Consider the following 20,162-nt stretch of genomic DNA (forward strand, 5'->3'; position numbering starts at 1 on the left):
ATCTAGTGGCACTGAGACTACTTAAAGAGACAGAGGTAATTGAGTAGGCTCTACAGCCGTAGCTCATGTGGTAGAGACTCATGTGTTCAGCCGCAGAGATTCCAAGTTTGATCCCGGCAACCAGGGTCTGTTGGCGTTACAAGTAGGGGCTTGTCTGGGATTTCAGCTGGGAAAACTCTAAAGCTTGGGACGAGCTTCCTCAGCTAGGGGAAGTATGTAACCCACACACCTTCTGGGTGTGGTGTTGTGTTGTCCCACCTAGTGGCACCGAGACCACTTAGATAGAGTTAAATGAGTCTGATCTACAGCCTTAACTAACAGCCAGTTGGCTTTTAGCTCATGCAGTAGAGGCTCACGCTTTAAGTCCAAGAGGTCTCATGTTCAATCCTGCCTGCTGGCGACTGGGTTGTGGGTGTGTTACGTACACTTCTGTAAATTTAGATCATGGTGTCCAAAGTCATGTATTCTGTCTAGATGGAAGGGCATCTGGGTCAAATTTCAGTGGTGGTGTTATCAGGCAGCCGGAGCAATGCTCCAGCAGCAGCCGTATTGATAGTTTGGGACCACAGCTTAAAATGGTCAGGCCATGCCCCTCCCCACCATCTTCCAAGCGCTGGATCCTATGGAACTTTCAGCAAGTGCAAAAACCTTGGTGGGGAATGGGGAGGGCTTTTGCCCTCCCACCAGCCTCCCCTCATTGGTACCACTGCCTCTAACCCCAGTGTAGTTGTCAGTAGTAATTCCCCCACACTCCTTTTTTTCTTCATCTCTCTGTCTTCCTCCACATCTTTATCTACTTGTTTCTTATCCCCTCTCTTTTCCTTCACATCATACTATCCATATACCTTCACTGCTTTTTAGCTCTCTGTGCTCTTCTCTTGCTCTTTTCTGTTGTTGATTTGCATCCCTCTACACTCTTATGCAGTGTGAGTCTGGCAAAGATCACCTCATCCCTTAACACTTGCTGGCGGCGCCACTGCAGGGAAGCACTCGCTAGGCAGGAGTGTAGGGAAATACCTAATTTTAGTTCAAGTGTTGCTTGTGGGGTCAGTGGACAATTAGTTCTCTCTCTCTCATGTGCATTTGTAGAAGTTAGAAGAAGCTTCCTGATGAAACTGCAGTGAAGTTCAGATGTACAAACATTGCAGATAGAACCAAGGGACAAATTGAGACTATCACAATGTCAATATTTGATGCTTGTTGCAAATACGACAGTATCAGATTTTATATTTTCATGCCTCTTGTAAATGTTGAAAGCGTTGGTTTATACTTGATGTTTGAGACTCATTGCTAGGACGAATTCCATTTCTAATTATATTTCTTACATTTGACAGTCAATAACTGCACTATGAAATTAAGTCATTTCTGGTCCTGTTAACTTTTCACTATTAGCCACCAAATACTTCATATATCTCTGTGGAACCATATATGTAGTGGCACAACATCTTTGTTGTATAATTTACTGTGATCCAGATTGTGGAGCCCTTACTCATGTTGATGAGCATTTACTTATGTGACTATTTCCACTGACTTCAAGGCAACAGCTCATGTGAGCAGGTGTTCTCCTCCCCCCCCACCCCACCGAGTATGACTTACAGAATTGGGCCTTAGTGTTGCTCCTAAGCTGTGTGTATGTATTTTTGTAAAAGAATGGTTGGAAGGGACCAATGCTAAAAGTTGAAACAGTCATACTCTAGTGCAGTGGTCGGCAACCTTTCAGAAGTGGTGTGCCGAGTCTTCATTTATTCACTCTAATTTAGGGTTTTGCATGCCAGTAATACATTTTAACAGTTTTAGAAGGTCTCTTTCAATAAGTCTATAATATATAACTAAACTATTGTTGTATGTAAAGTAAATAAGGTTTTTAAAATGTTTAAGAAGCTTCATTTAAAATTGAATTAAAATGCAGAGCCCCCCGGACTGGTGGTCAGGACCCGGGCAGTGTGAGTGCCACTGAAAATCAGCTCGCGTGCCGCCTTTGGCACGCTTGTCATAGGTTGCCTACCTCTCTAGTACATATTTGTCTAATGCAGTCAATGTTTATTTTTACACAGGGAATAAATCACAAGATAGTGGGATTGCAGAGATGGAGGAACTTCCAGTCCCACACAACATCAAAATAAGTAACATCACATGTGATTCTTTCAAGATTTCATGGGACATGGATTCTAAATCCAAGGACCGTATTACTCACTATTTTATTGATCTAAACAAGAAAGAGAACAAGAATTCCAACAAATTTAAACACAAGGTAATTTTTTTTTAAATAGCAAACAGTGAAAATGCATGATCTTAGAATAAATAAATGTAAATGTTGTGACAATCTTCCTGACTGCCCTGGAAAGCCACATGCTGAATTCACTAGAAAGCTGGGATTTTTAATAGAGCTGATAAAAAAAATTCTCAACAAAATATTTTGGGAAAACTTGTTTAAAAGAAATTGAAAAGAAACATTTTGATCATGTTAGAATATTCTGTGTAATTTGTATTATATTATAAATTCAAGTTTAAAAGTCAGATCAATAAAAAACATTTCAGTTTTATAGAAATTAAATGTTTTGAGTCAAAATAATTTTTTGAAAATTTCATTTTGCAGGAATATTGAAATTCTTTGTTTTCATTCCAATTGAAACCTAAAACAAAGTTTGAAACAGCAGAATTTCCTGCAAACAGCAGTTCTGGTTCCCCTACAGCTCTTATTTTTTGTTACACAGTTTGTGCATTGTGCACCTCTGTGTATCCATGATGTCCTCACAACAGCAATACGTGTCTTCGTGACACAAGACTCGGTAATGGGAATGAACTTCTAGGATGGTTTCCAGCGGTCCTTCGCCACCTCTTAATGCTTGTTCAGAATGTCTTAGCACACTTGCTCATACATTTCAGCAGCTATGACCTGAATACTTGCTCTCTGTTCTTTCCATTAGTTCTCTATATGGTGGTACACTGAATTTGTTTGCGCTCATGGGGGCTGATCCTGTATGCCTCAAATCAAGCAAAACTTCCATTGACTTCACAGTATTTTAAAGTGCTGTTCGAAATGTAGCAGAATGGACTGAGATGGAAGTCAAGGGACGACAACCTTATCAAAGGCACAATCACCTGCTGGTTTAAAATATGTCAGCAGGATCCATAAAAGATGAGTGGTATTAGAGTACAAATACCCAATGGGACAAGATCAAGTCATTATAGCTTTAATGTTACTAACACTTGTATCAGTTAGGGCTTCTAAACTAATGGGTTAATCAGGAAATGTTTCTACTAACTTATGTTGACCTTTTTACCTTCAAAGGTATTTTTACCATGACCACAGTTATCTTTATATTTATAACCCCTCTCTCCTCCCTCATTTTTCCTGTCCTACTCCTTTGGTTTTATGAGGATGGTTGGAAGTAACATTTTGTGTGTGTTGTGTACCTGAAAACCATCATCGCAATTTTAAACAGTGAGTTTTAAAACATGATCTAGTCCCAATCCTCAGCTGGTGTAAATTGGCATAGCTTCATAGACTTCAATGCAGCTATGCCAATTTGCACCACTGGATGATATGACCCATTTATGGTTGTGGCAACAAATAAATTAGAACAGGATTTCTTGCTGTTTATCTTGCTTTTGCATTGGTAGCCTTTGAAGTTAAATTCCCATTTTATGTTGAAAGACTAAACATACTTTTCTTCTAATAAAATGCTTCCTCAGGTGGATTCTTGATTCTGGGTATCTCTCTCTTAATTCATATTTTTTTTCCTCTAAGTACAAATGAATATAAATTTGTTGATGTAAAAGCTATGACTGTCCAGAAAGGATCAATAGCAAATTAGTGTACCTGTTACTTCAACATTTAAGTCAGTTTATAAACTGTTTTTAGATACAAGTAATGTAATAAGGATAGGCCATCATTTTTTATTTTGTTTTTCTCAGCAATTGCCTAGCTCCTCACTGAGGTAAATTCTTAGTCAAAAGGAAATGGATAAATGCTTTTGTAAAACAGCATAGGGTTGGTGGTGTCAATTAAAATGATGGGTAAATAGGATCTGTTTTGTGTTGCTGCATGTAACTTGAAACATGTTGATACTAATTTGGTTAGTGGACATGTAAAAGCTGGATTTCTTCTGTTCAGATGGATCGAAATAAGTATGGTAGATGGGTTTTAGGGGAGAACTCCAAGGACCATTATTTTAATAGCTTAATAATAGTACATGTCAAAGGACATTGTGTTTCATTGAAACTGTTCTTAGCACTAGAGACAGATTAAAGCCACCTGCCATATCTACAAATAAGTTTGTTTCAGAAAAGCGTGGCACAAGCTTAAGTACTCTGCTAAATAGGAATAGGGGATTACTCAGTGTGTTTAATATGTTGACACATACAAAGGCTTCCATATATTATTATTTGTAATAGTTTATACTTATAGCCCCTTTTCATCAGAGGATCTCAAAGCATTTAACCCAGGTGAGTAATTTATTATTCCCATTTTACAGATGAAGAAGCTCAGGCACAGAGAGGTTGACTGAACCCTAGTCTACACTTAAAATGTAGAGTGACCTAGCTAACAGTCACATCCCTGAGTGCCATAAGTAAGGTGACCTAGCCCCTGGTGTAGATGCGGCAAGGTTGACCGAAGAATTCTTCTGTCAGCCTAGCTGTTGCTGTGTTGCTGCAGTTCCCGTAGAGTGGACATACCTTGAGTGACTTGCTCAGAGTAAAGCAGTGAGTAGCAGGGCTAGGAACACAACTCAGTTCTCTTGACTTTATCTGCTCTACCCACTGATCTATCCTGCCTTTCATTGTGAGGCAGAAGATCTTGACTCCCAGAAAGCCATAACAACATATGCAAATAATAGTTTATATTTTGAATGAAGTTTTGTTCTTGTTGTATAGATGGTCATGTAGCCCCTGTGTGACAGAGTCTACTCACCACAATGGTGCCTCCTGCTGGCCATTACAGGGATTAGCTCTGCCAGCTGGTGCGCCCTCTCCAGGTGGTGCCTCTCCCGTTGTCTCCTCCGCCTGCAGACCCGCCTCAGTCCAAGTACCACAGCATGCTCTTCATGACTCGGCCCCACAGCCGTGTTGCCATGTGTGTTTTCCCCCTTCTGGGGGTAGGTATCACTTTCCACCAGTCTAGCCACTTCCCCACTGGCTCCCTCTTTCCGCCCCTCCCCCTGATCACTGCCAGCAGCTACTCTGTCCAAGATGCTACCCTTGTTGCAACCTGCTAGGAACACAGTCCTCACTCTGTAAGCTCCCCAAAGCAACTGAATTGCTCTGCCCTGCAGCTCCTTTTGTACGAGGCCCTTATGGGCAGCTCTGTGCAGCCTCCTGCCAATTGGCTGCTTTCTGTGCAGCCTCCCTAGGCTGCCAGGAGGACTGACCTCCCCTGCTCCTTCCTGGGAGGGTCTATGGCAGGCCCAGGAAGCCTCCATTAACCCCTTCCACTTGGGTGTGGCGTGAACACTCCATCACACCCTATTCCAAAGCCCACTGAAGTTAGTCTTTCCGTTGTCTCCAGTGGGCTTTGGATCAGGCAAATAAAGCACAGACTTTTGTATTCTTATTTTAATGCAGTGGAGAGATCCAAAGGAAGGTCACTAACTCTTCCTACCCCAAAGAGAGTCCTCATTCGTCACTCTTCAAAGGTCTATATCTAGCTATCCAAATGGGGAATGAAACAGGCAGAACAATTTTTGTACACTGTTGCTTCAGCTGGCTCATTATACTGTAACCAACTATACTTTTAAAAGTGAACAGAAATTGTAATAATAGAAAATGAAATCCTTAAAGAATGACGTCCCCAGATGATTACCTGGTTCTTTAATGAGGTTCTATAGCTGTGTTGATCTGTCCACACTACGAACCAAAAATGAGCTTGGATGTAGACACCTTGAACAACTATGAGCTGCACCTCTGAAAATCAGGTCATTTATTTAGACGCTTAATGAGTCACCCATACATAAAAACTTGCCCTCAACTTTTTTGTGTCTGTTTCCCTGATGGTAAAAAATGACATGATATTTGTTCTTCAGGCAGGTGTTAAGCTTTAATTTATTAACATTTGCAAATCACACTGAGGTCCTAAGATAGTGCATATTGTTATTTATTACTGTAGTATCACCATATTTGTGGAAAATGGAAATGTGTATGTGAGGACGTCTGTAGTTACTAAAATAGACTTAGCAATAACAATGATAATATTTTGTCTTCCATGAGAGAATCTCAATGCACTTTACAAGCCTCATGCCTTATCGCACCTTCTTGAAGTACGGAAATATTGTTATTCCCATTTTACAGATGGTAAAACTGAGGCACAAAAGGTTAAGTGACTTGTCATGGTCGCAAGTAAATTTTTGGCAAAGCCAGGAATTGAACCTAGGTCCACTCTTATGTTTACCAATAAAACTGACAGACAAGAAAATCAAGAAGAAATGGAGGAAGAAAGAACAGAAGGCAAAAGCCCTGGTTTTCAGGTGTATTCTAGCCCCCTTTTGCTCTTCTCCGGCATAAAAGGGCTGAAAAGCAGCCAGATCTTTCCAACAAGGGGTGGGAGGGAGAGTGACTTGCACACACTGTGCTCTCACTATTCTGTGCCATCAGACTATTTCTTGGGGACTGTTGCAGCTCCTCATATACTAGAGCTGTCCTATCTTATGCTGATGGCCAAACCAGCCTCTGCTAAATACAGAATCCTGACGGTACAAAGGTGACATTCAGCCTTCTCTGCACATTCTCAGACTCAGCTGACCATTGGGGGCCACACAAAAAAAAAAAAGAAATAGTGCTAAGTGATGTCTCAAAGTGCACATTTGTTTCTGAGGTTAAGGTAACTATCTTGAAGAAATTCCCTGGATTAGAAAAGTGATCACGTTAGTCCTTTTTGTAAAGGTTGTTATTTCCCATCAACATAGTAGAGGTAATTTCCTTTTTTTTTTCCATTTTGTGATTGGAGGTAGATAGGGCCTTTCTGGTATTCTAGAACAGGGGTGAGCAAACTTTTTGGCCTGAAGGCCACAGCAGGGTTGCAAAATGGTATGAAGGGACGGGTAGGGAAGGCTGTGCCTCCCCAAAGCGGCCACTGCCCCCTATCTGCCTACTCCCACTTCCCACTCCCTGACTGCCCCCCTCAGAACCCCCGACCCATCCAATCCCCCCTGCTCCTTGTCCCCTGACCGCCTCCTCCCAGGACCCCTGCCCCTAACCACCCCCTTGGGAACCCTACCCCTTATCATTTCCCCCTCCCCCGCCTGCTCCTTTCGGAATGTAGCCCTGCGAACATGGGCAGAGGACTCAGGAGGAGCAGGGGCAGCTGGAGAGAAGCAGCTGTTCCTCCTTCAAAGCACCGCTTCTCTCCGGGCGGCTGTGCGGCCGCCTGGTACTCCTCCTGAGTCCTCCGGCCACACTCCCTCCACCCGCACCGCCGGCCTGCTCTCCTGTGGGGGGTGCACCGCTGCTGAGCTGCCTGAGTGCCTGGCCCTGGGGCCCCCTGTTGTTGGGGGGGCCCCGTGCCAGGGTACCCTGTGTTCACTTGTAAATCGGGGGAGGGGGCACAGCAGGGGAGGGGGCCGGGGCTGGCCAGGAGCTCAGGGGCCGGGCAGGACTGCCTTGCGGGCCGTCGTTTGCCCACTTCTGCTCTAGAAGAATTTTCTGGTATACAATAATGTGATGGCTGTGAATATACATTTTAGAGGTATGAAGATGTAGAGCCTTCAGTGGCAAGCCCAAGAAGGCAGAATTAATGGGGGCAATAACCACCTCTATGATATGTGCACAGAAACTAGCTCCAAGATTAAGACAATTTTTGTATGTTCCCAGGAAATATGATAAGGAGGCTAAATAATGATTGCATCGCTAGCAGACTGATGAGTCCATTAGCTTTGCTGAGTGCAGTCTGGCTGGAGTCCTATAACATCTATTTAAGATGTGGTTTTGTGTAAGGTCTAGTGCTGGGGACGTGAATGTCATTTTTAAATCTTTTTCTTTCTCATCCTTGTTTTTCCTGCTTCCCTCTTGCTGTGTTTCACTTAGTTAAGGGGAAAATCCCATTAGTGAACATTGTAGTTTTCTCAAAACACATTTCAGTCTGGAAATTCAAAGTTTAAGGCTGCACGTTAAAAAATAAACCCAAATACTAAAGTATGAAAATGTACAAATAAGGTAACCAAACAACCTTAACTCTTCACTGTCCCATCCTGCTCATCTGTTGCTGTATGCTGAGTAGTGACATTATGATGAAGGATGTGTGGAGGACTTTATAACCTATGACTAGGGACATCTTACGTCTTTATTTGCAGAGTTGGCTCATAGAGTCAAGGACTCTGAGATATGTGACTGGTTTTGTATGTCAATGGCTGTGATTCCTTACCCACGCTGCACCGCTGGCCTGGATTCTGCATAATATTTTCCATTTATTAAAGAGGACGGTCACCCTATTTACAGTGGTGACATGCCCATGCTAAATCTCACAGTATGATACTAATTTACCATTGAAACTTCCCACATTGGGGGGTGGGGGAATCATCCCCCAAACCATAGAAATAACTGGAATGGGAGCTTTCTCAGCCAGCAGTTTAAGAGACTGGGCAATTGTGTCTTTGACAAAAAGAGTTTTTCCCTCAACAAGTTGTTAAGCGTCTGAGTAAAATAAGTATTAAGGAGAGAAAAATCAAGTGATTTTAAATGAAATCTTTTCTCTCAGCTAATCAGTTTTCAGTTTCTTGTTGTGTCACATTCCTGCTAGTTTTTCCATTTCCAAATAGTCCTCCTACACAAACAGGGAAGACAAAACCTGTTATTTCTAATATAAAAACAAACAGAAAATAAATCTTTTTTCTTAATTAAAAAAAAATCATTTCAGACCATGTTTATGGATCACGCAGAAGCAAAAGCTTGAGGTTTTTTTGTTTTTGTTTTTTAAATTTCTAGCTAGCTGGCATTTGTGCTTGGCTGAAGCTAGGTTAATTTAAAATGTCCACTGTTCATATGGCAGCAGCGACTGTAAGATGCTGTGGCTCCCATCTGCCACCCATCCCATGTGGAGGGAATTCCTTCCACATTCCATCCCAACTCCCACACCACGCCAGTGCAGGGAATCCATCGCCACTGCCTCTTGCTTTGATTCCCTCCTGCCATAACCGCAATGTAACCAGTCCTCAATTGCCCAGATCCCTTTTCACCATTTTTGACCTTGATACAATGAATCCCTCATCCCCGGTGAAAGCAACCACTCCGCCCATTTCCTTAGGCAGTGGTTCTTTCCCAGCAGTTTCTCAAATGCAGATTCTCTCACCCCAGTCTCTGCTCCCACAATGACAGTCAGCCTTTGTAGCTTTTAATCAATGAATAATGACAGTCTCTATTCGCTATTCTGATGAATGGAAAAATTGTGGATACATCACAGCTCTTTTTTATTTGGTGCTCTGGTAATACAAATAATACTAACTCTAAAGTTACCTGCCTGTTCCCAAACATGCTGCTATATCTAATACCATTCAGCTTGCTTACACACAAATAGGGAATAGAAGATTACAATTAAGTTAATGGATATTGTCCGTTTTATTATTATTGCACAGCTTGTTCCCAAGATCAAGACTGTTACCATCTTCTGCAGGATTTTGAAGGATGCAGAAATCAGCCATGTTTCCTGCATAGTACTAGCAAGGAAACCTTGTATACCATCTACTCCCTTGTGGCGAGATCTAAGCTGCAGTCCTTGATGTTGTGGAGTTCAAGCATTTCAGCATCTTGTGAGCTTTGCTAGCTGCAAAAGAGAGCCTCCATCTTTGTTATCAGCACAATGTAGTTTGAAGCTCTGCCACGGGAAAAATAGAAACCAGAAGACAGTAGTGATAGACACAAAGCTTATAGCCCAAATTCCGCATAAAGGCATGCATTTGCCTTTCCCGTGTGCTATTTTTAAACAGGCTTGTTGTGAGGCATTTAACACATGCAGCACTGGTTTTGAAACATTTAAGCATATTTTGTGCTGAGCTGTGTGAAAGGCTGGTCTTCCCTCATGCTGGGGTAAATTAGGCGATATGCCAGTGAAGTTATATTTAGTTAAAAGCTGTGAGAGGAGGCTTTTTTAAGCTTATGTTTTAACAGCCTTAACGTTTCCTTAGCAGGATAGTGTATCATGATCAAATTATGGTCTTCGCCCCACAGGCTTGCATTTTTAAGTACAAATTGATGTCCTTGATCTATAGTGTATATTCTATGCTGCAGGTAATAATATTAGTCTATAGACCCAATATTAAAAGAATGCACTTAGCTAAAGGCTAAATCTCAGTCCCCTTCTTAGTGTGCGTGTCATCCTATTAACTTCACTGCGGTACTTGAGTGAGAAAAGTTAGCAGAATTTGGGCCTAAGGGGTTTAAAATAAGGTTATTGAACTTCATCCCCCCCAAAATTAATTTATATCACTTTCTGAATTTAGTTTTGCTCAACTAACTGATCATACTTTTTTGTCCCATTAGGATGTACCCACTAAACTGGTTGCAAAAGCTGTTCCTCTCCCTATGACTGTGCGTGGACACTGGTTCTTGAGCCCAAGAACGGAATATACAGTAGCAGTGCAGACGGCATCAAAGCAGGTTGATGGGGATTACGTTGTTTCTGAGTGGAGTGAAATCATAGAGTTTTGTACAGGAGGTAAGATTACTAGGAAAAGATACAGCACACAGGGAGAGAAAGAAACCAAACATGCTATATGAAAGGGATTAGCTTCTGTCTGTATCAGCTATTGCGACACAGACTAATTGTCAATAGTCAGTACCTGTGACATCTGGAAATGGAAGGGTTTGTTTAGGCGGCTTATTTTCTGTTCAAAATGTATAATTTAACTGTGGCTGCTCCTTTGTTGGTGCCTTGTTGGGAGGTGGGAAAGGAGCCATTACCTCACAGCCCGTAGGCAGTCTGCCTGTGGAAAGCCTCAGTGCATCACCATCCCCATCCCACCCTGTTCTGTGCTCCAGAGAGCATACATTTACTTACACACAGCTTCATTGGGTTGAAATTCACCCCAGTACACAGAGCCTGCCTGTATGAAAGCCCTGTACTCCTCATTAAGAGTTTTAGTGAGTTCTTGTATGTGCTAACGGCACTGGAGTGAGTTTAACCCTGTATTAGTTGGGCTGTATCAGAGCCCTAGTACTTCCTCTGTGGTAGTGTGTTGTGCTACTAGGTTATAAGCACATGGGAATTAGGGATCAGTTTCTAATGGAAAATACCATTAGTAGGAGATAATGCTGACAACCCCTTGTGAAACCTACCACGTATCACAGTCGTGAGCGGTCATACAGTCTGGTGGATGGGGATTTTGTGCCTGGCTCTTCCACTGACTGTTACTTTGGGGTAGATTTTTGAAGCTCTAATACCTAAGTCCCAAAAATCTGGCCCTTTGCTGCTCTTTGCCTTCCCACCCTTTGTCTGTTTTGTACAAGTCTTCAGAATAAGTTTAGACTGTGATTTAGGAGATGATAATGTTTCTTTCTTACTAGCAGATAGTCTTCTCTTCACAGATTATTCAAAAGTTCATCTAACACAGCTTTTGGAAAAAGCTGAAGTGATTGCAGGACGTATGCTTAAGCTTTCTGTATTTTATCGGAATCAGCACAAAGAATACTTTGATTATATCAGGTAAGAAACAAACACGTGCAAGATTGTCCACATTAAGAGAGTAATTCTAGCTAAGTATTAAAACTCTACACAACATAAAAATATATATTAAGTGAAGACTCAATTTTACAACAGTCTGTGTACTACATTTCCAGTTCAAGAAGAAAAGCGACTCATTTATGTAAGTTTGTACAATTCAGCACTGAATCTGAATAGGAAATAAGTTTTTGGATAGAAACTGTGTTTTCACAGCACCTGCTGTAATGGAGTTTCATTCCTGAGTAAGTCTCGAGGCACCATCATAATCTAAAGACTAAGTAATAATGACGATGATTGATGTACTAGAAATTCAGAATGATATCCCTAAAGATAGGGGATGTACAATTTTGTGCATACATTTGCCAGCAAGTACTTGATGTATACATGTGTCTCATATATCTGCATGTGCACATTGTACTCAAGCATATGCAACCTGAATAGTGTCATTTAAAGCCAGATCCACAGAGAAACGTAGGTGTTGAAATGTCTACTGGATCGGGCCTCACAAGCACAATAGCTAGGAATGCCTACTCTCAGAGTTCTGCAGGGGCTTAGGCACCTGATTCCCTAGACTAAGTTGGCTGTTCACATGTTCAGTGGCAGAAACCCAGGTGCCTAGAGATCATTAATGGTGGAAACTCCGGTACATAGGGATTTTAGGTGCCTCCAGGGTTAGGCGGCAGCTGAGCAGGGAGTTTGAGGATCACAGTGGTGCCTAAGAGTTGGATGTCGATGCCTACAGTGGCAGTCAGGCACCTTAGTCTTTTTGTGGATCTATCTCTTTCTGACTTTTGAATGCCTTGTTGTGCATCCTTAGTGGTCTCTTAATGTGTTTTTTTTTGATTATTTGCTTATTTTGCATATTAGTGCTGAAGTTATAATATTCTTTTGCACAGGCAGCAAAGCTAGACTGTTATCCAATCAAAATATAGATGCCATAACCCCCAATGCTAGAGGTTAGAGCTCAGGATATTGATTGAGCATTAAAGAGTGTCTTAGGAAAAGACACCATGCAGTGGCAAGAGTAGTATTCTAAGAGAAAACTGGTTTAGGGGTACGTTGCCATCCGCTAAGCAATGCAGTAGAATCCTGTTTTTGTACTGCCTTTCAGAGTGGTAGAATCTCTGAATACTTGCCTTAAAGAAATTTAAACATGCTTATTTCTTATACTTTAGCATACGTTAAAGATTTTGGGCCTGTTTCAACACTGCATTACCTCAGTTTTACTCAAATGTAACTCAGTTTCAGTGAAGTAACACTTGCAGAAAACTGGAGCAGCTAAGTGCTGGATCAGGCCTTTGAGTTCTGTAATAAGAGCACATCATCCTTTTGGAATGCCCAGGTTTACCTGATCCTCATACCTACTGGGTGGGGTCACATGGGTGAATCTTTCATAGTTCACAGTACGTGCACATTTGAGTTCACAGAGCTTTGAAAGCTCTGAAAGTAGCCAGATTACAGCCACCCACCCCCGCCCTGCTGAGCCCAGCCACCAGCACCTGGATCCCCTGCAGAGTCCCATTGCCCCTGAACCCCACAATGAGCCCTTGTGCATCCAGATCTCTCACTGAGCTGCCCACACCCAGATTGCCCCACACCTAGATCCCTCCACACTTGGGTCCTGCTGGGCTGAGCCTGCCTACCCACACCTGGTGCGCCTGGCGCAGAAGGGCAGGCCCAGCCCTTGCACTGTGCCAGGGTCAGGTGCAGCCTCACTGCTGAGTCCCTGTATTGGGGGAGGTGGAGACTTCAGGGTGATCTCCCACTCCATGCAGCCACCCTCCCACTGCCATGCTGGAGCCACATTTATTTATTGACAAATTAAATTTCAGAATTTGGGTGCGTAATTTTTAATTTTTGGTGCATAATTCCCTCAATAATATAGAATACATGAAGATGTTCAGAAACAGGCAAATTCAGGGTCTTTTACAGTTGGCAAAGAATTTCTGGCTCAGAAGGTATGATGTTGTGCTCTAGACTAAGCTGTTGGTGACCACTAAGCCTGGCACCATTTAAAAAAAACAAATCATCCCATCATGTGTAACCCTTCAACTAGCATTCCCTGCCTCAGTGTTGTTTTGCCTTATGATTCAGAAGTCCTCTGATGGGCTCCAGGGACTTCTAAGTAGTAAACAGTAGTGCACAAAGTGGTGTATTTAGGGCTAGAGTGGGAGGGTTCCAATGGGTGTCTCAAGAGATTGCACAGCACACAGCAAGACCTTGGTCTGTTTACTAGGTAAACCTTGATCCTGTGACACCATTACAGTTTTTTTTTTTTAATGTGGCATATAATTAACATACACTTTAATCATGACTGCTTCCTTTAAATAGACAGCATGCAAAGTGTCTCAACTCCCTAGAGAATACTAACCTATAATTAGCCTAATTGGCCACTGGATGTCAGTATCTTGTCACAGAAATACAGCTTCAAGAACATTTTTCAGGTTGCAGAGAAGGTGGCCTTTATCTTTTTTTTTTTTTTGGAATATGTTTAATTCATAACAACTTAATCTCCTTTTCAGACCCTGTCTTCCCAGAGCATTACTTCTGCAAAGATAAAGATGGTGGTCTTGAGAGGGTCAGAAGCCTTCTGAAGTTTACCTCATAGCTATATGAAAAATTTTAGTCAGAAGAAGGTGTATGATTAGAAATGGCAAGAATTCTTAGGTGCTTAGCACTATAGGTGATAAAGCCATTGTTTCATATGCCACTTAAAACCGTCTTTGACAGACAGTATATTTACCAACATCATGGTTAACAATTGTCTTACAAAGTAACTATGTAAGAAACTAGCATAGCTCCCATTCACTTCAGTAGGAGCAAGGACTAAACCTGCTTTCCATGAGCATATAAAAAATGAAGCAACCTTACATTCTATTAAGAATTTCTAGTCAGGGGTTTACCTTGGACTGTCACAAAAATAAAAATCCACGCCACCCCATCCCCAAAACTATTTCAAAGCAGTGAGCAACCACTAGGAGTCGTCTGTTAGCCTGATGGGTAGTTTAACCTTTACAAGCAAACAAATTTCACCTGTGCTGGTTACAGATAAATCCGATGCTGGGTTTGCCTGATATTTAAATTGCTTACCAAAGCACAGCTACCATTGAACTCAAAGGGAGTTTTGTACGTTCAGTATTGGGCACTAGCTGCTAGTTATGCCACTGGCAGGTGGGCTCTAGTCTAAGGTAGTGCACATGCAGATGCATTTGCCTGGCTGAAAACAAAAAATTTTCTAACAAAGGCTGGTTTATTGAAATCAAAATGACTGGGGTAGAGGAGGGAGAAATCTGCTATACAGGGAAATTTACTGTCCTTTATACGCTGCATCGAGGCACTACATCAAGTCAGTCAGCCATTCTGTTTGTCCCTATACTGAGAGTGTGTGACTGAAAAGCGCTCATGTGATATTTATAGCACATTGGCATTAGAGCTTCTCTTGCTACCACCAATCCAAGAAACAGCTCATGTAGTTCAGCATGTAATGCCCCACGTTACCAGATGATGGCCTGAACTGAGCATGGCGTTCTTAACACAAGCAGTTTTCGTTGGTGATGAAAAGTGTTTTTAAAACTTGTCAATTTGCATGAAGGAATGATGGCGGTTGAGCACACCAGGTAGGTGGCAAGAGTTCTGTGAAATGTAAAGGAGTACGTGGCCGTGAGACCTGGAATTGTCTTGTCGTTGAGACTTAATAGTCTTCAACCAAGGCAGAAAACAAAAGGAAGTCAGTCATAGCTTTGACAAGAGAAGTGACCTAACCCAAGTGGTGATAGTAAAATAAGTTTTATAGATAGGAGGGTGCTGAAGATTCATTGCACTTTGAAAGTATTTAGGCAAACAGAAAGTGAGATATACCTGGACATGTTTTTATGTGTATACATACATACACAGAGTCGGTGCACTTCACTAACAGTTGAACTGCAATGCAAGGGATTGGATTTCTGTATTTAGGTTTAGGATAATTACAGCTGGAAAGAACCAAATTATATCTCCTCTTGGGTCCAGTCCTGCTTCCACTCAAGTTGATGGCAGCCAAATTGGGCCATGTATTAGCAATGTGGAGAAACAGCTTTTTTAGAAGAAAATGAAATGGGGTCTTACAGGGGCCAAAACTGATTAATTCTCCTCAAATTTATTAGACTGAGATTATCATCTTCACCACTTCTAACTTCCAGAGCTGCATAGGCAGGACTCCACAGTGGTTGTATGGGTTAAGCACTCCTGTAATTCAAAATCTGTGAAGACCTATTTAAATAAAACAGAGAGAGAGACTTTTTGTGTTTGAGTCTGCTTAAGTTATTCCCAATCATGTAAGTAGGAGCCAAGTAAGCTGTAGGTTTTGGGGGGCATGTAGGCAATTCCCTGACATAGTGTCACTGGAAAAAAAAAAGGGGGGGGGGGAACTAGCCATCATGTGAATTTGTGTACGGCATCCACTAAAAATGTTAAAAAATATTGCAACATGATTGGGTTCATTTGTAACTTCAATGTAGACTTAAAATCCCACTAGTGTTACAGTTGCTGAGGAAAAATATGGTGGGCGGGTTTTTTGTTACTGGTTTTGCCTCTTTATCCACACAACTCACCTCCAGAAGCAGAGACAAGATGGAAAAGCAATTCCTTCTCACCCTGAGCCCCAGTCACGTCTTCATTTATTTGTCTTTGCTTTCCTTTGATTGTGGGGTGGTGTTAACCTTATTTTTCAAATGACTGGTTTCTCTTTGTGTCCCTTGTGACACGGTGGTAGTCCTATAAGTAATCAAACTTGTAATCTTCACTGCAAAATAAACAATAGTCATTCATTTTTAGAAACCAGCATGGAAATGCAATGCAGCCTTCTGTCAAGGATAACAGTGGTAGCCATGGCTCTCCAATCAGTGGGAAGTTGGAAGGCATCTTCTTTAGCTGCAACACTGAGTTTAACACGGGGAAGCCACCACAAGATTCACCTTATGGAAGATACAGGTTTGAGATTGCAGCCGAAAAACTTTTCAATCCAAATACTAACTTGTACTTTGGGGACTTCTACTGCATGTACACAGCTTATCACTATGTCATTCTTGTTATTGCCCCTGTTGGCTCACCAGGAGATGAATTCTGTAAGCAGCGCCTTCCTCAGCTAAATTCAAAGGATAATAAATTTCTGACCTGCACCGAAGAAGATGGCATCATGGTTTATCACCATGCCCAGGATGTTATTTTAGAAGTAATTTACACTGATCCTGTGGATCTTTCCCTTGGCACAGTTGCAGAAATTACTGGTCATCAGGTAATGAGCTCGTCTACTGCAAATGCAAAAAAAGATCCCAGTTGCAAGACCTGCAACATCAGTGTTGGACGTTAATCCCTACCCCACTTTACTTAGGAGCCTTTGAACCTCTGTTGTCCATTTCCATTGTCAGATGTTCTCTTCAGAAGCATGCACATACTGCTGTCACCAAAAGCAAACACCAGTTTTTCAAATTCATTAATAGCATTTTTAATATAACTTCCCTCTTTCCTTCTAATAGTTTATAGCTTTAGAGGAACAGAAATCTTGAATTTTCTTTCTGACAACATTTACACCTAGATGCTGCAATTTTTGTTTGTTTGTTTGTTCCTGGCCAAACATAACAAAAACCTATATAAACTGCTTTAGCAAAATAAAAATAATGGCTTATAATGGTGTTTAAATATGCATTTATTTTAATCTACTGAACAAACACTGGGATAACTCCAAACAGCATGAAAGGTTGTAATTGCAGCATGATTTAAATCTTGAAGCCTAGAAATGTCAGCACTTCCAACTTGTTGTTTGACAGTGTTATTTATATTAGCTAACTGGAAACAAAAATTGTGTTTAAACATAATAAATATAATAGAAAAATATTTTATTTGTACTGTTGTATAAAATATTATACAATCATATAGAATATATAGAGTACATTTTAATAGCAATTGTATACATATGTCATGAAACCATTTTCTCTTATCAAAGATGTAGTTTGTAAACCTCAAATAGTTGTGTATCTGTTCCTGTTGCTCTTAGATTACTTTAATTAAAACAGATTTAGAAAGGAGATCATTCTGATCCATAAAAGTTATAAATTGTCAAGTCAATACAGTGAAACAGCAAACCTCATAGAAATAAAAAAAAAATCCACATTGTGTAGTGGTCATACTTTTTCCTCCAAACCATTTGAAAATGGGTACTACTTAAAATCATGCTGAAGCATTACATACAATATAAATACAAACGTGATTGGTATAGAATAGACTTCAGAAAATGAACATTTCCTTAAGATAGCAAAACAGGTGGCTTATACGCAGTTAATACAAAATGTCAATTTAAACAAAACACTAAACATGATGCAACGCATTTCCTTTTTAACCTCTTCCTTCATGTTTGGGTTAGACATTTTCCCTGCCTTTGATTTGTAATGAAAAATACAAAATGCTGACAATCCTTCTGTGAAATATTGCACTTTACACAGAAATGATCTATCACAAGAGTGAGGAAAATCCCTTTACATTACAAAGTGGGGTGTGCTGAAGGATGCATAATTCCAACAGAAAAATATTTTTGTAGTCTTACTTTTAGGAAACAAGAAGGCCAGAATTCCTCAGCTCACAACCATGACGTTCAATTATATACTGCATACATTTATCTATCCAAAATATCTTGTCAGAATGCAATAAACTATTCTCATTATTTTAATATAGATATCTAACACAGGAAATACTTTAACATTTTACAAAGTGCATGCTTCCAAACAAGCTTTGGTAGTCCGAAAAGCAAAATTTTATAGCATCAGGCAAAATAAAGTGCTATGTTTAATACAGAACTAAAAATCAGCATGTATGATCCATTTATTTTACTGAATTTTGTTTAGGGTACTATAAAAGTACTGCCAACCATATTTAACAGGCCAGCACCTAGTACCTTTACAGTGTCTTATACTACCCTTTGGCAAACCTGAAACAAACATTCCTTCCCTAACCAGTGAGTCCTTGTTGCTTTGCCAAATAGACGTTTTCTCATTTGCAAAAAACATGATTGCATTTGGCAGTTATTTTACCACTTTCTTTTTCTCCAGCAGCCTCAATTTACTCAGCTCCAAGAATTCAGGGCCAAATTTTGTCCATGTGTATGCACCTCTCTTTGAAGCCAATGGGAATTGCACCTATGTATCTAAGGGTAGAATTTGGTCTATAGGTTTTTAGTTAACATATGATGTTCTAAGTTGTTTTGCCTACAGTGGATTACACTGCTTTTGAGTGAGACAGAGTGGTGGATTTCTGATTATTTTTAGAATTTTGAGGGCATTCCCTAACGGATTATAAATTTTAAGGTAAAGCGAGTTAGACTAAGGGCCTAAACTACTTTACAGTGTCCCTTTAACTTCTAAGATTATCATAGTGCACTTCAAGGCTTTTCCAAAAGGAAAAAATACAGTTCACTCACTCCCGTTTACATACTCTTACACACATTACCATCCTCTCCTACTCTCAGGGCTTGTCTATACTTACCGCGCTGGTTCGGCGGCAGGCAATCGAACTTCTGGGTTCGATTTATCGCGTCTAGTCTGGACGCGATAAATCGAACTCAGAAGTGCTCCCCGTCGACTCCGGTAATCCTGCTCGCCGCGAGGAGTACGCGGAGTCGACGGGGGAGCCTGCCTGCCGGGTCTGGACGGGGGTAAGTTCGAACTAAGGTATGTCGACTTCAGCTACGTTATTCACGTAGCTGAAGTTGCGTACCTTAGTTCGATTTGGGGGTTTAGTGTAGACCAAGCCTCAGTTAATAAGATTATTAAAGTGCATCAGATTCTCAGTGTGTCTAATAACTGTGCAGAAAGACCCAGACCTGTAAAATTCTTTTTGTTTGTTTGGGTTTTTGCTAGCAAACACTAGCTATGTATTTCATTGACTTCAAATTGTTTTAGAGACATCGTGCTTACTGATGAGAACCTCTAAGAGCCTGAGTTTGGCTTTGGTGTGCTTATATTCAGAGTACTCTTCAGCCATGGGGATGCGATCTTCCTTTTGCGGACTCCTGAAACAGTGAAACAGAGCTCTGTCATTTTATGACACAGAAGAAAAATGGTTTTAAAAATTATTTCTGCTGTGATTGTTTTTTATATTTGTTTCTAATTGTAGATGCCCGTAGACATATGAAAAGAGCACACTATCGTGAAGCAGAATTATAGGAATGGCAATTAAAATACTGAATTCTGAGGTTTAGATTATACAAGGCAATCACATTTCTTGTCAGCTGTGTAAGTAATAATTACTTCACTCCAAGATATGCAGCTATATTGTTGTACAGTATTATGGAAAATATAACTACCATGGTACCACACTATGGTTTTCTTTTTGAACCATATATAGACCGGCTCCAATACCCAGGGAAATCCATGGAAAAGCTCCCATTGATCCAGAGGGCATTGGACTGAGACCATACAAGTTCTTTCTGCTGCTATTCATCACAATAGGAAATCATCCTGACCTACCTGAGATCACTCAAGGAGTT

At 41.0% G+C, this 20,162-nt stretch overlaps 2 protein-coding genes across 10 annotated transcripts in view; one reads left to right on the plus strand and one right to left on the minus strand.

Annotated features, from left to right (window-relative positions):
• PHYHIPL (phytanoyl-CoA 2-hydroxylase interacting protein like) overlaps positions 1-17,797 on the plus strand; it is a 94,023-nt gene extending 76,226 nt beyond the window's left edge. For both annotated transcript variants that reach the window (XM_034775863.1, XM_034775862.1), the window contains 4 exons: positions 2,055-2,251; positions 10,468-10,642; positions 11,512-11,629; positions 16,460-17,797. In XM_034775863.1, the coding sequence (XP_034631754.1) occupies positions 2,087-2,251; positions 10,468-10,642; positions 11,512-11,629; positions 16,460-16,994 (993 nt within the window). In that variant the 5' untranslated portion in view covers positions 2,055-2,086 and the 3' untranslated portion in view covers positions 16,995-17,797. The remainder of the gene's footprint in view (positions 1-2,054; positions 2,252-10,467; positions 10,643-11,511; positions 11,630-16,459) is intronic.
• Positions 17,798-19,431: 1,634 nt separating this feature from the next.
• FAM13C (family with sequence similarity 13 member C) overlaps positions 19,432-20,162 on the minus strand; it is a 103,865-nt gene continuing 103,134 nt past the window's right edge. For all 8 annotated transcript variants that reach the window (XM_034775860.1, XM_034775858.1, XM_034775861.1 and 5 more), the window contains one exon: positions 19,432-19,685. In XM_034775860.1, coding sequence (XP_034631751.1) covers positions 19,562-19,685 — 124 coding nt within the window. In that variant the 3' untranslated portion in view covers positions 19,432-19,561. The remainder of the gene's footprint in view (positions 19,686-20,162) is intronic.

The sequence above is a fragment of the Trachemys scripta genome, chromosome 7 (genome assembly GCF_013100865.1).
Source record: "Trachemys scripta elegans isolate TJP31775 chromosome 7, CAS_Tse_1.0, whole genome shotgun sequence".
Classification (NCBI taxonomy): Eukaryota; Metazoa; Chordata; order Testudines; family Emydidae; genus Trachemys; species Trachemys scripta.